General features: G+C 42.3%; 1 protein-coding gene across 1 annotated transcript in view; it reads right to left on the bottom strand.

The window, feature by feature from the left end:
• The window catches only part of LOC147732930 (speckle-type POZ protein-like A), a 231,946-nt gene that overhangs the window by 124,436 nt on the left and 95,210 nt on the right, over window positions 1-12,300 (bottom strand). The window contains exons 5-7 of the mRNA XM_086955102.1: window positions 11,083-11,257; window positions 10,944-10,999; window positions 1,453-1,578 (exon numbers count right to left, since the gene is read on the bottom strand). Of these exons, the coding sequence (XP_086811228.1) occupies window positions 1,453-1,578; window positions 10,944-10,999; window positions 11,083-11,257 (357 nt within the window). The remainder of the gene's footprint in view (window positions 1-1,452; window positions 1,579-10,943; window positions 11,000-11,082; window positions 11,258-12,300) is intronic.

Here is a 12,300-nt window from a genome sequence, read left to right as displayed (position 1 = left end):
GAGGGGAGCTCCTCTAAGTATTAGCATTTGTGCTCCGCCTCCAGCAAGAGAGAGCAATTTGTTTTGCTCTCACTTGCTAGAAGCGGAGCACAGTTTACTATGACTTGGTGGTAGCAGTAAGGGTCCTCCTAAGCAATAGCAAACAGTTATGTCCAGAGGGTGGGCACCTTTGGCAATAGCAGGAGCCGGTCCACAGGGCCATGTATGGCGGGGGGGGGGCTTTTTTGTTAGAATTTGCTCCAGGGAGGTGGCGGCCCCCTCACATGACTTAAAATGAGAGCCCCAGGGGGTTGGTGTCCCCCCAGATTCTTTAATCTTAAACCCCCAGGAAGGTGGCGGTCCCCTGGGCTGGAGGGGTCTAAAAGGCCACTCAATAAATAAATAAGCCCCAGGGAGGTGGTTGTCCAGAGGGCATCAATGAACCCCGGGGGGGGGCTGTTCAACCCTCCTTATTAAAATGCACCCAGACCCTGGCCCACCCCGGGCCGATTAGAAACAAAGGGCAGGAGCCCGGGCTTAGTTTTTTTTCTTCTGCAGGATTCGGGGATCCAGTGTGACTCCTCCCTTACATTTCCAAAGAATAATGCTTTTTTGGCCCTGCAGGGTCCTTGTGGGACCACCCACAAGAGGCCTAGGGGGTCAGGGCCTTTCTTTCTTTTCTTTTTTATGTTTGTGACTTGGTCCAACAGAGTCACAAGATGGCTGCCACAACTTACTAGTTTGAAGTGTTGGCACTCAATCAGATCTCAGCACGAGATCAGGGGGGTCACGGATCCTAGATATAAAACTGGAAATGTCTTTATATAACTCCGGAACTACTGAATGGATTTACACCAAATCACAAAAGGGCACTTCCCTGAACCAACATCTACGTTCGTGCCAAATCCAAGGTAATTTCGTTCAGCAGTTTGGGCGGTAGCAGTGTCTAAAGGTCCTCTTTAAATTAACACGGGGAAAAATGTTTTGGGACCCCCCCTTTTTCTTGGCACCCTCTTGACGGATCACCCCAAGTCTTTGAAGACAGCAGCTTAATTGACTGTATCAGCTAAGGCTCAATCATCAAGCCTGAACTTGAAAGAGTTTGTGTTTTGCAAATGTAACCACCATTCAGTCAACATGGTTTATCTTTATTATAATCAATAACATTCTTTTTGTCACTATAGGCACTATTGTCACAAGCACCATCACTGCTTCATTCTATGGCGCACGTACTTGCATATCTGTATATGTGAATACTATTGTTGCAACAGTGATTAAATACTTTTTAAATCAGTACATATATGTTTACTTCTGCCAAAGGAACCACTGTTATCTGATTCTACTTATTTACTTAAGTCACCCAGGATTACCAGGTTGCCGTCTAGGACTTTCCTAATCAAAAATTGAAGGCAAGTTAAAATCCCAAACAGATGAACGTATTAATAGAAAAAGGTCATTTTTTTCCATAATTACCTTGTCTGCTGCAGCTAACAAGTTGTCTGCGATTTGTTTAAGATTTGGCGGTGATTTTCCAGTGTAAATGAATCCCATCAATTCTTTAAAGACAACTGGATCGACATCTTTTATATGTACTCTGTTCTAAAACAACCATCAAAGTCACATTATGAACATTATATGTATATGTACGGATATTTATAAGTAATACATAAACATGTGGATTTAGAACATATCTACTTGTAAAGAAGTATTTGCAGATGAATTTGTGTTTTTTAACAATCAACTGTTGCCTTTCAAATATTAATCCAAATTCATGCTTCTCATAAATGTACCAAGGAGTTAATGTAATTGTCAACTTTGTATCATAATAGTGGAGCTCTAGAAGAAGAAAATAATTAGTGTAAAGAATGACTGTAGGATGGAGATGGTAAATATGTTGTTGCCAGACATTACAGTGGATGGTATGGTGTCCAAGTAAGTAGTGCTTATGACCTTGACAAAAAACTTTGAAATTGATCAATGCACTAACAATAAATACAAGGGACAAGTTATTTACCTTCAGTAATGCTATTTCGGTGGATACTCTCATTCTCATTTTGGGAATCCCTGTGGCACTAGATTGGATTCAAAAACATTCTCCAAAAGTGTTGGCAGGAGGCACCTTTGGCCACCAGCCTATGTCATTAGTTCATCCTGCATCCACACATGATGACACAGAGATGCATAAAGGTGCCATGCCTGCACTTTGACATCGGTTTATGCAATGACATTTTTTGCGCAGTCAGACACAGAGTAAGACTGACAAATTACAGCTATTGATAGAACGTGTGATCTAACCCAGAACCTAACTACGCCCCAAATGTCCACTCCACAGAACAGAGAGGAGGGCAGGCAATGAGCAATCTGCATTTAGACTATCTACTAGAAAGTGTTACCAAAAGTGAGTAACTTGTTTTTGATGGATTCTTTTAACCTAGCAAGACTGAGTAGGTAAAGTGACAGTTTGGGCTGGACTGTTCCCATGAGGCACAGGGTTAAGGCTGATTTGCATATAGCCATGGCTGAACTGGGGTGGTGTGGAGTGAAAAAAACAATGGATTTAGACCCAGATCTCTGTACTGGGGTGAATGTATGACATTGTTCTGCATTCTGTCCATCAACTGTTGTTTTTGCATTTGTCACCCCGAGTGGGATGGGTATGCTCAGACGTGAGTCCCATGCTCTCCACACCACTGGAGTCAAGCTATCCTGGCTGAACATGGCTGATACCCAGAAACCGGTCCTAGGATGCTTGATTCCGGTCCAGGAAACACATGGCTTGGCACTTTGGGCTAGCATGTTCCTTTTGAGGCACAGGGTCAAAGCTGATTTGCATAAGGCCATGTCTGAACTGGGGTGGTGTGGAGTGCAAAAAAACAATGGATTTAGGCCCAGATCTCTGTACTGGGGTGAATGCTTCACATTGTTCTGCATTCTGTCCATCAACTATTGTTTTTCCTTTCAATTTAAAGCAGTAGTCCAAAAGGTTTTTCCATTTAACTGGGTGACTAATACCATTGACATTAAGTGAAAAGATTTTTAAACATTGCATTGGCTATGTTATGGGGGGTAAGATTTCATTGCAGTTTTGTTTTCAGTTTTGTTTATCATTGGCTTGGCAATATAGCGCCAGAGCAATTATATTTTGTGGGAAGAATATCCTAGTTGCATTTATACATTGATGTGGAAGTGTTTTGGGGAGACTAGGGGCCTGATTCACAGAACTAACTTAAGGCAAAATCCTAACCTTACTACTCATGGAATTCACAGAATGGACTTACAAGTGTCCTAAATTTTCGTCCGCACTGGGGCTGGAATTTCCGCACCTTGAGTGGAAGCTCCGCACCCGGAGTGGAAGCTCCGCACCCAGAGTGGAAGCTCCGCACCCAGAGTGGAAGCTCTGTACCCAGAGTGGAAGCTCCGCACCCAGCAGAATTTCCAGCTTCGGGACAGAATCTCCACTTCCGGGCCACAATACCCATAATCTGATGTTAATGGACTATATATATCATTGTGGGTATTCTGTCCTGGAAGCTGAGATTCCGGGCCGATGGTGGAAATTTGACTCCGAGTGTGGAGCTTCCAGCCCGAGTGCGGACGTGAACTTAGGACAGCCATAAGTGCATTCTGTGAATACCATGAGTATTAAGTTTAGGATTTTGTTTTTAGTTAGTTCTATGAATCGGGCCCTGTATGTATAGGTATGGAGAATAGTTTTTTAATATGTGAGGCATATCCCAATTTGTTATGGGGTATTATGGTAAAATCAGTAAGGACAGGTTATATACTGCTATTAAAGGTGATATGAACAGGATTGTTTCAGCTAGAGCAGCTAATTTCGGGAAGAAAGTATGGGGGAAATGGTATTCAGTACTTAAGTGAGGGGTAGACAGGGAGATAGGAAGGAGTAAAGGGAAAAAGCTGGGAAAAACACACACAGCCCACCCAACCTATTTTGGAGTGTGATGGGGAGGTGGGGGCCACAAGGGTCCAAATCCCATACAGATAAAACCAAACATTCTTCAGTGAGAGGAGAGCATTCCATAAGTGTACATGAAATAAGACTTCTTCAAACGTTTATGACTTGAAAGACGGCAGCTATAGGCGTAGGAATAAGTATAACAATAACAGCATTCTCAGCATTGTTACATCATTCTAATGATAGAAGGTGATAATTAGCTAAATAGGAGCAAGACAATAATAATATAGGTGGGGTGAATAAAGACTTCATTGCACATCCTTAACTCCACCTACGACAATAATATCAGTGCATTTATATGTCTGTATGAAAAAGGCTACCCATCTCTCCCTTAGCACTTTATCTATATATCAATGTGCTTGCATTGTATGGAGCATGTAAGACTAACAATTGCGTTTTCAGAAGTATTCGGATTCCATGTGCACAGTGTAGGTTGAAGTAGGTATTTGAACCTGGTTGCCCTTAACAATAAAAGCTGTGATCCTTTATATCCACAAGGCCGAAGGTCGAAATAACTTTGGATCCCCCTAAAAACTGAGATCATTTTAAGTCCCAGGGATGCCTGATATACGATAGAACTGTTAGTAATGGTATTGATTGAGTATGTGATTATAAAGTGGACATTCCATGCACTAGAAGTCAAAATAGCTGTGGTGTAAATTAGGTTAAGGTGACCTGTGAGTTGGATTGGATGACTTGCATAGGTTGAGAGAAGGTAGCATTAGGAAATGTGTTAAGTAAGGTAATGTTAGTGAGGGGCACCACCCATTGAGCCATGGTATTTGAGGGGTGTTATGTTGCATTTGCTGTGTGAGGGCTGTGTAGCCTTGGTGTACGATGTGGAGTTGGTGCCTATGAAAATAGGAAAGATTTGTTGTATAGACTGCAAAAGATAGAAGCATGCAAGGTATACAATACAAGACCATTAAAGTCCACTTCCGTTTGGGACAGTTTGTCCAGGAAGGCCTCAAGGGTGGTAGATTAGTCAAAGAAAGGTGTTTTCCCATTGACCATAATCCTCATTTTCAACAGACATACAAAAGAAAACACTATACATTCAAGGCTTTCATCTTGTTCCTTATGGTGCTGCATCTTTCTGCGAGTCAGTTTCTTTGGAATACTCTTGTGACGTCCCAATTTTATGACCCTGCCAAACATTGCATTTCATCTTCCTCATTTTGGTCTAAGATCTTTTCTGAGTGGGGATAGCGCAATGATCCGAAGATCATCTGCCTTGGTGATTTTGATGATCTAGCATTCTGGTTGGAGCTCTTTGTGCCCTCTTCATTTCAAAGCCTTTCTTGAAATCAATATTTAAGATTTGTGGTATCGGAGTTACTAAAATTGAAATTGAAATTGAATGGTATTTTTATAGCGCATGGCTACCCGGAGGCATCCCAGCGCTTTACAGTGACAGAGGCAGATGAACAGAGCGGGTTAAGGGAACAACAACGTCTTTAGGGATCTGCGGAAGGAGAGATGGTTGGGTTCGGCCCGAAGGTAGTGCGGAAGAGAGTTCCAAAGTTTGGCAGTGTGCAAGGAGAATTGACGGCCTCGACTTCTGCCTTTTTTGATTTTAGGAAGGGATGCCAGGTTTAGAGATTTGGATCGGAGAGCTCTGTTGGGCTCATACCGCTGAATGATGTTGTTGAGGATGGGGGGGCCTATGTTGTGGAATGATTCATGAGCAATGCATAGTGATTTAAATTTGATTCTTTCCCCAACGGGAAGCCAATGGAGGGACTTTGGAGCTGGTCTGGCAGATTGCGTTTTCGGAATGTTGAGCAGCAATCGAGCAGCCCGATTCTGGGTGGTCTGTAGCCTAGAAATAGTGGCCATTGGGGTGGTCCCCAAATAAAGCGCGTTTGCGTAGTCCAGCCTGGACAGAACGAGGGCCTGTACCATGACCTTTCTGGTCCTGAACGGCATGGATAAACATGAGCCAGATTCTTTCTTTGCGATTCAAACAGGCCAAAGAGTCTAAGGTTTCCCCTCTGATTTCTGTCCTTGAGATCTAGGATCGCCTTTTCTAGGGACGCGATTATTTGGTGTGAAGTCTTAACGTTTCTTTAAGAAGGTGTCTGGCCCTCAACTTTACTTATTATAGATTCAGCTTCATACATTCTGGATGACGTGTTTTTCCTTGAGGCCTTGAATATCTACTTGCAAGAGATTGGTGTTTGTCTTTGTCAACCTTGCTAGGTGATGCAGTGAGTGCAATTTCTCTAAAATCAGATTGATAATGGTCACCGAATAGGATACGTTCTTAATTGGTGAGTCAGAGAACTGGAGGTTCTTTTTTGGACTACCTTTTGTTCTTTAGTTTCTACGAGGTCACTCTCTTTTTCCTTTTGATATGCCATTTCTTAATCACAGGGTTTTTTGGTGAATGTGATGAACGTGAAAGATTAGGTTGAGGTTCTTAGGTATCTCCTTTATATGCTTTACAGCATCACCAGTGTCTGCCAGGAGGAGGAAGGTGTCACATATTGCAGATTATGGAGACCTCTGTATCTAGGACCCTCGGTCCAGCGAGAAAGATCTTGATGCTAGCCAGTTAGATTTAGGAAGTGCGTACGGCCTGTCTTTAAACATATGAAAGGCACTTGGAGTGTATGTTTTATGGCTCTAATAGCAGGTGTGTAGGCCTTAGTAATCACTAGGGACCAACACAGTTAGTGTATACAGCTGTGATCCCTTACTGCATTCTGATTATAGTTTTCAAGAAACATTTTGCTGAATGCCAAAGCCATTATTCAAAAAAGGGACTGATTGGTAACCTCTGAAATACAATAAGAGACACAGAGTATGCAAAACTCTGAAGTTACAAGATAACAAAGGAGATGTGTTCCTGCCCGGCATAACAAGTCATCATTTAGTTGCACAGATGCAGCTCCTGTTACAAGGGCTACATGGTTGGCCTGAAATAACAGAATATGGCCAACTTTTCACTGTTCAAGTAGGAAATTACTTTGAGGCTCTCACATTTGATTATGGATAGGTTAGAAATATAGAAATGAGTCATCAATAAAATAATAAGAAGGATTTAATTCTATGGCAGTGTGTCAACATGGAGCTATCTTGGGCAGAGTGATAGAGGAGACCAGCTGAACTGCTAGGATGGACTGTTGTTAGTTGTTTACTGAGTAAGAAGTGAGGAAGCAAAAGAGAGATTTGGTGTACCAACAAAGCAAATCATATTTCGTGCCACCCTGACAAGCAAATTTAGAACCCCTTTGGGAGATATTTCCAGAAAACCTCTCAGAATTGGAAACAGTATCAATAGCACAGGTATTGAATGAGGGTAGGAACATCATCCATAGGTAAACTAGAAAATTACAGAGATCAGGTACAAATAAAGATTAAAGGGCATTATCTTTAATGCCCTTAAGTTCACACAAAACTGAAATACATATTAGACTATATCAAAGTAAGTTCTCGTACTGTCCACATCAAATGTATTCAGTGGAAGTATCTACACAGTGTATTTTACACCTGTGACCTTAAACAAAATCAAGTGTTTTTCCGATATAGAACACTTTAAAGCTGATTTATTGAATAAGGAGTCCAGTTGCAACACTTGCTAAATTGTGGAATGAGGTGGTTAACAGTCTACAGATAGTTGCAGGAAACCTATTTAAGGATTAACTCAATGTTGAGTACCTGGATTGCCCCTACAGCTAAAAGAGAAATGCTGTATTTTGTCTTATGCTGGTGCAACAGCACCTCTCGATCGACTGGTTGCAAAAGAGGACCCACTTTAGAAAATAGAGCAAGATAGATGTGAATGGGCTTTAACTGTAGAAGAAATAATGTTTCTGGTTCACAGTGATGATAAATTACAAGATGACCTTCAGGAAGGAATGATAACAATATTTGTTGAAACTGAAAATATGAGACTTTCTCTTAAAAATTAAATGATAAACACAAATATTTCTAGCAGACCATGAATAGTTTATATTGCCAAGTGTGCTTTTCAGCTAACATGGTGTATAAATAGGCAAATGCATAGTTTTCTTTTTTTTTATTTCACCTGGTCTCCCTGCTCATTGGTTAGAGTATTTTGCTTTCTCGCCCTAAGTGCACCAAGTATGACCAGACATGGGTCCCGGGGTTAATGTGTCACTAGATTCAAACTAGCCTGGCTGATATGGGGCGATGCCCCGAAATCAGTCCCACGATGCTTTGTTCCGGCTTGTAGGTTCAGGCTCAACTACTCCCATGAGGCATAGGGTCAAGACTGATTTGCACATGGCTGGGTCCAAACTGGGGTGGCATGGTGAGCAAAAGAACAATGGATTTAACCCAGATCACTTGACTGGGGGTGAAGGTTTGATTTGCTCTGCATTCTGACCATCCTCTGTGCGTCTTTTAGAAAGTTTTAATTTTCATGCGCTAGCCATTTGCTGCCTGTTGCTGTCTCTGAGTCACATGACTGGGTGTGAGTGACAGTTGGGCTTTGTATATTCCTCCTAGACCGCCACACACAATGTGGAGTGTGGCTGGATGGGCAATTACTGGCAGGGTGGGAAATAGAAGCTGGGCCCAGCCCTACTTACACCTGAATATGCTGTGTAATTTTCTCCACACAAAGGGCTGCATAGCCCGGTTGTAGATTGAAGTCAAGGCCAGGAAGGCAGGATATATGTGAACTTCAAAGGCATGCCTCTAGAAGCTTCTTTCCACTTCAAAGGCACAAAACTGGGTGTAAATATTGGGCCTTAGACACCACTGCAGAACAACTATTGACCTGTGGATACTCTTTTAGGAAGGAGGATTGCTGTACTGCAGAAAGACTGCCCCTCTGATGGACTGCTGCTCTCAAGGACTTCTACTTGGAAAGACTGCTGGCCAACTGTAAGGACCTGCTGCCCTCTTGCCGGGTGAGAAGGACTGTATCAGTATCTCTTGAACACAGGGCCCAGTTGGCTGGCCTCCTGATCCAAAGCCTTGGGAACACAACAGACTTTCGAAAGTCTTGCACCTGGACTCAGCCCTCTTTGAGTCTACCCTGCCAATTGTTGCCACCCCAGTCCTGAAACCTTGGAAATGGGCTTAAAGGTGCTCTGCCAACGTCGATGGATCCAGCGGACCCTATCCATCTTCTCTGCTGCAAAGCACAAACCCAAGAAGAACTGACGCATCACTGCGGCAGTGTGGATTAAACTAAATGCAAAGACCTTCATCACCACCACAGCCTACCAGAACTGCCACTGCACAACACATCCTCAGTGCAGGTGGCTGCATCCCTTGTCAACAGCACCTTTGAGGATAACGACAGACTGCACCGCAGCTCTTCCATACCGACGCATTTCCCTATATGCAATTCAAATTCTCTTTGCTAGTCTTTGCACCACAAGCCGTGTCGACAGGATACCCAATATTATCGCAGCCTCGCCACATCTTGGAACCGACGCATCGCTTCGGTTGTGCATCTTCGTCACAGATCTACGCAATGCTACGCGTATCAGGATTCACGGTTCTTTGTTCAATGGGTTACACTGGGCCCCTGTAGCGGACTCATGCTCCATTGTGGTCGGCTTGAACATGTAAATTTGTCCTGGGCTGTTGCGACTAGAAAGCCATAGTTGGCCCTTTGTGATCTTTGGTGATATTTTCACCAAAATCTTTAAAAGTACATATCTCCAGTGCTACTGATAGGATATTTGTTGTTTTGGTTTTGTTTTATTTACTAATGAAAGTACTATCTAACTTGGTGTGGGATTGTTTGTGTGGTGTTTTCACTGTTCTACTGTTTGAAGTGTTGCACAATATTTTACACATTGCCTCTAAAGTTAAGCCTCACTGCTCTGTGCCAAGATACCAGAGGGTTTAGCACAGGATAATTTACTGTTGGGTTGTCCCTCACCCTGACAAGGATTGTGGTTGCGATTGACTTAGACTCACACCCCAGTCAACCAACAACCCAATTTCTCACAAGACACTACAAGCTGAGTTTTGTCCCAGTCATAACATTGAGACAGTAATTTTATCCGTACTTGATAATAAGAGTGCAAACATTGACACTGTCTTAACTTCTGCCTTCGTACTGGCGGATTTATCAGAGGTCTTTGGCACCAGTGATCATAACATCTTACTACAAAGTGTCTAGGAAGTGTTTCAAGAAAGCATGCCTTCTGTTGGTGGATGAGCGAAAACTACCTGAAACTAAATGCAGATAAAACAGAAACTGTGGTCATGAATAAGAACCTTACACTTTTGACTCAACAGAATTAACATCAGGAAATGGGATTCTTCCTAAGGCCAAGCAAGTTGCAAAAAGTATATGAGTCTTAATTGACCCCAGCTGTCTTTCAGGGCACACATAAATGTGGCTGTTTCAAAATGTATCTTCCTCTTACAGACTAGCAGCAAACTATGCAATATTTTTCATCAGATGCGCTCAAAACCATGATGTCAGCTGTAATTGGCTCCCGTTTAGACTATGCCAATCCTATTTAGCTTGGCTTCCGTAAAGGAGATCAAACTAAACTGCAGATCTTGCAAATTGCTGTGTCCAGGCTAGCTTTAAAACCTACTTGGAAAGCTCACACTACATCTCTTCTGAAAAAAGCTCCACTAGCTGGCAGTAATACAGTGTATACAATTCCAGATTTCTGTCTAGATTAAATTGATATCCAAATAAATCTCTAAATACAATCCTTTACAGACTCTTCGATCACCTTAAGCAAATTTGATGGAATTTTGAAAAATAAGGTGTGGAGTTGCATGTTTTCCAACTCAGCTCCCTCAGAATAGAGCTCACTTCTGCTCATCTTTGTTCTCTATCAGATCTAAGGTCCTTTAGGAAAGCATCAAGGACCTGGCTGTTTAAATACATTTTCCCTTGCTAGTCTTGGGATTGTACATTCTCGTCCTCCCGTCTAATTCACTCATATGTGTTGCTCTTAGAGCAATGAAAACTTTGGGCGTACATGCTCTCTTATAAAAATAATTAAAATTACATTATATTAACACTGAAAATTACCTTTCTACTTTCTTCCATTTCATGCTCAAACATTGCATTAAATACTGGAGACCGAGCTGTAACCAAAGAGTAAAATAGACAACTTACAAAAATGTATACCAGAAATTTAAATATGGATTAATACATTTTCAGAGAGTACCTGCTAGAATGGATTTATGAGACTTAAATTCTTGACCTCCTACGTATAAAGTGCAGTCTGAAAATCTTGATGTTTCCAAGAGATCTCCTAAATTTTCAGCTAGTTTACATTCAGGAATGTTGAAAGCGTTCTTTGACCTTCCTGAGAGCTTCACCGAGTCAAGTATCACCCTTACCTGACAGAACAAAATGACAAACAAAATGTTGTCTAAACAGCACAAATTGCATATAACAGGTATGTTTGATAGAACAAGCAACATGTATTGCTACTTCTGGTCATTAGATGGTTTCTTCATAGATCAATGTGCAATATTATACATTAGTAGAAATACCAAGGCAATACATTTCAATTAAATTAAGTAAAAAAGTCAGATAATTATGTGCACTACATGGTATCGTCAGTAGTAGGTCTAGTCATGGTGACATACAGAAGCATTACACAGTAATGTAATAGGTAAGGTATCTATTTGTTTTGTCCAGGATATATATATAAACGCACAAGTGCCTTACGTTTGGTAACAATATATCTGTAAAAAACAATAGTAGTGATAGATTCCTTACCTTAGAATTATCCCCAGGCGTCAGACTGGATACGGAAAGATTTTGTCAGTACTACCCCTGCGCGTCGGTAGGCGTTGTTGTGCGGCTCCGTGTGCGTCATTGCCACCGGAATGACATTGCTGCAGCTACATAGATGCACCCATGTGACATCAGTTCTGTACACGGAGTTCCACAGAGCCATGCAAGAAACTGACCACTGGTGCTGTGAAACTAGGGCCCTAAAAGGGAAGACCTTAGCCCTAGAAATCAGTTCGGAGAACAGGGAGGCTGGGTGGGGCGGTAAGGAATCTATCACTACTAATGTTTCTTACAGATATATTGTTACCAAAGGTAAGTAACTTGTGCATCTGAAAGAAACACGTAGTGATAGATTCCTTACCTTTGAATGGATACCCCAGCAATACCAACCCCGGTGGTGGGTCTACGAACCAAGATCACACCAGAAAGTCTTGGAGAACAGAACGGCCAAAGAAGCCGTCTGTCCACACTTGGCTGTCCAGGCAGTAATGCTTGGTAAACGTGTGCAGCGAGGCCCACGTGCACAGAACAACCTACCGAGAGATGGTCCGCTTGTGCACAGCCCAACCTTTCTTGGCGCCCACGTTGCCAACAAAGAGCTGGTCATCCCCCCAGAACTGTTGTGTGCGAATCAGGTAGT

The sequence above is a fragment of the Lissotriton vulgaris genome, chromosome 2_1 (assembly GCF_964263255.1).
Source record: "Lissotriton vulgaris chromosome 2_1, aLisVul1.2, whole genome shotgun sequence".
Lineage (NCBI taxonomy): Eukaryota > Metazoa > Chordata > Amphibia > Caudata > Salamandridae > Lissotriton > Lissotriton vulgaris.
The sequence above is the reverse complement of the archived record's forward strand: the minus strand, read 5'-3'. Positions and strand labels throughout refer to the sequence as shown.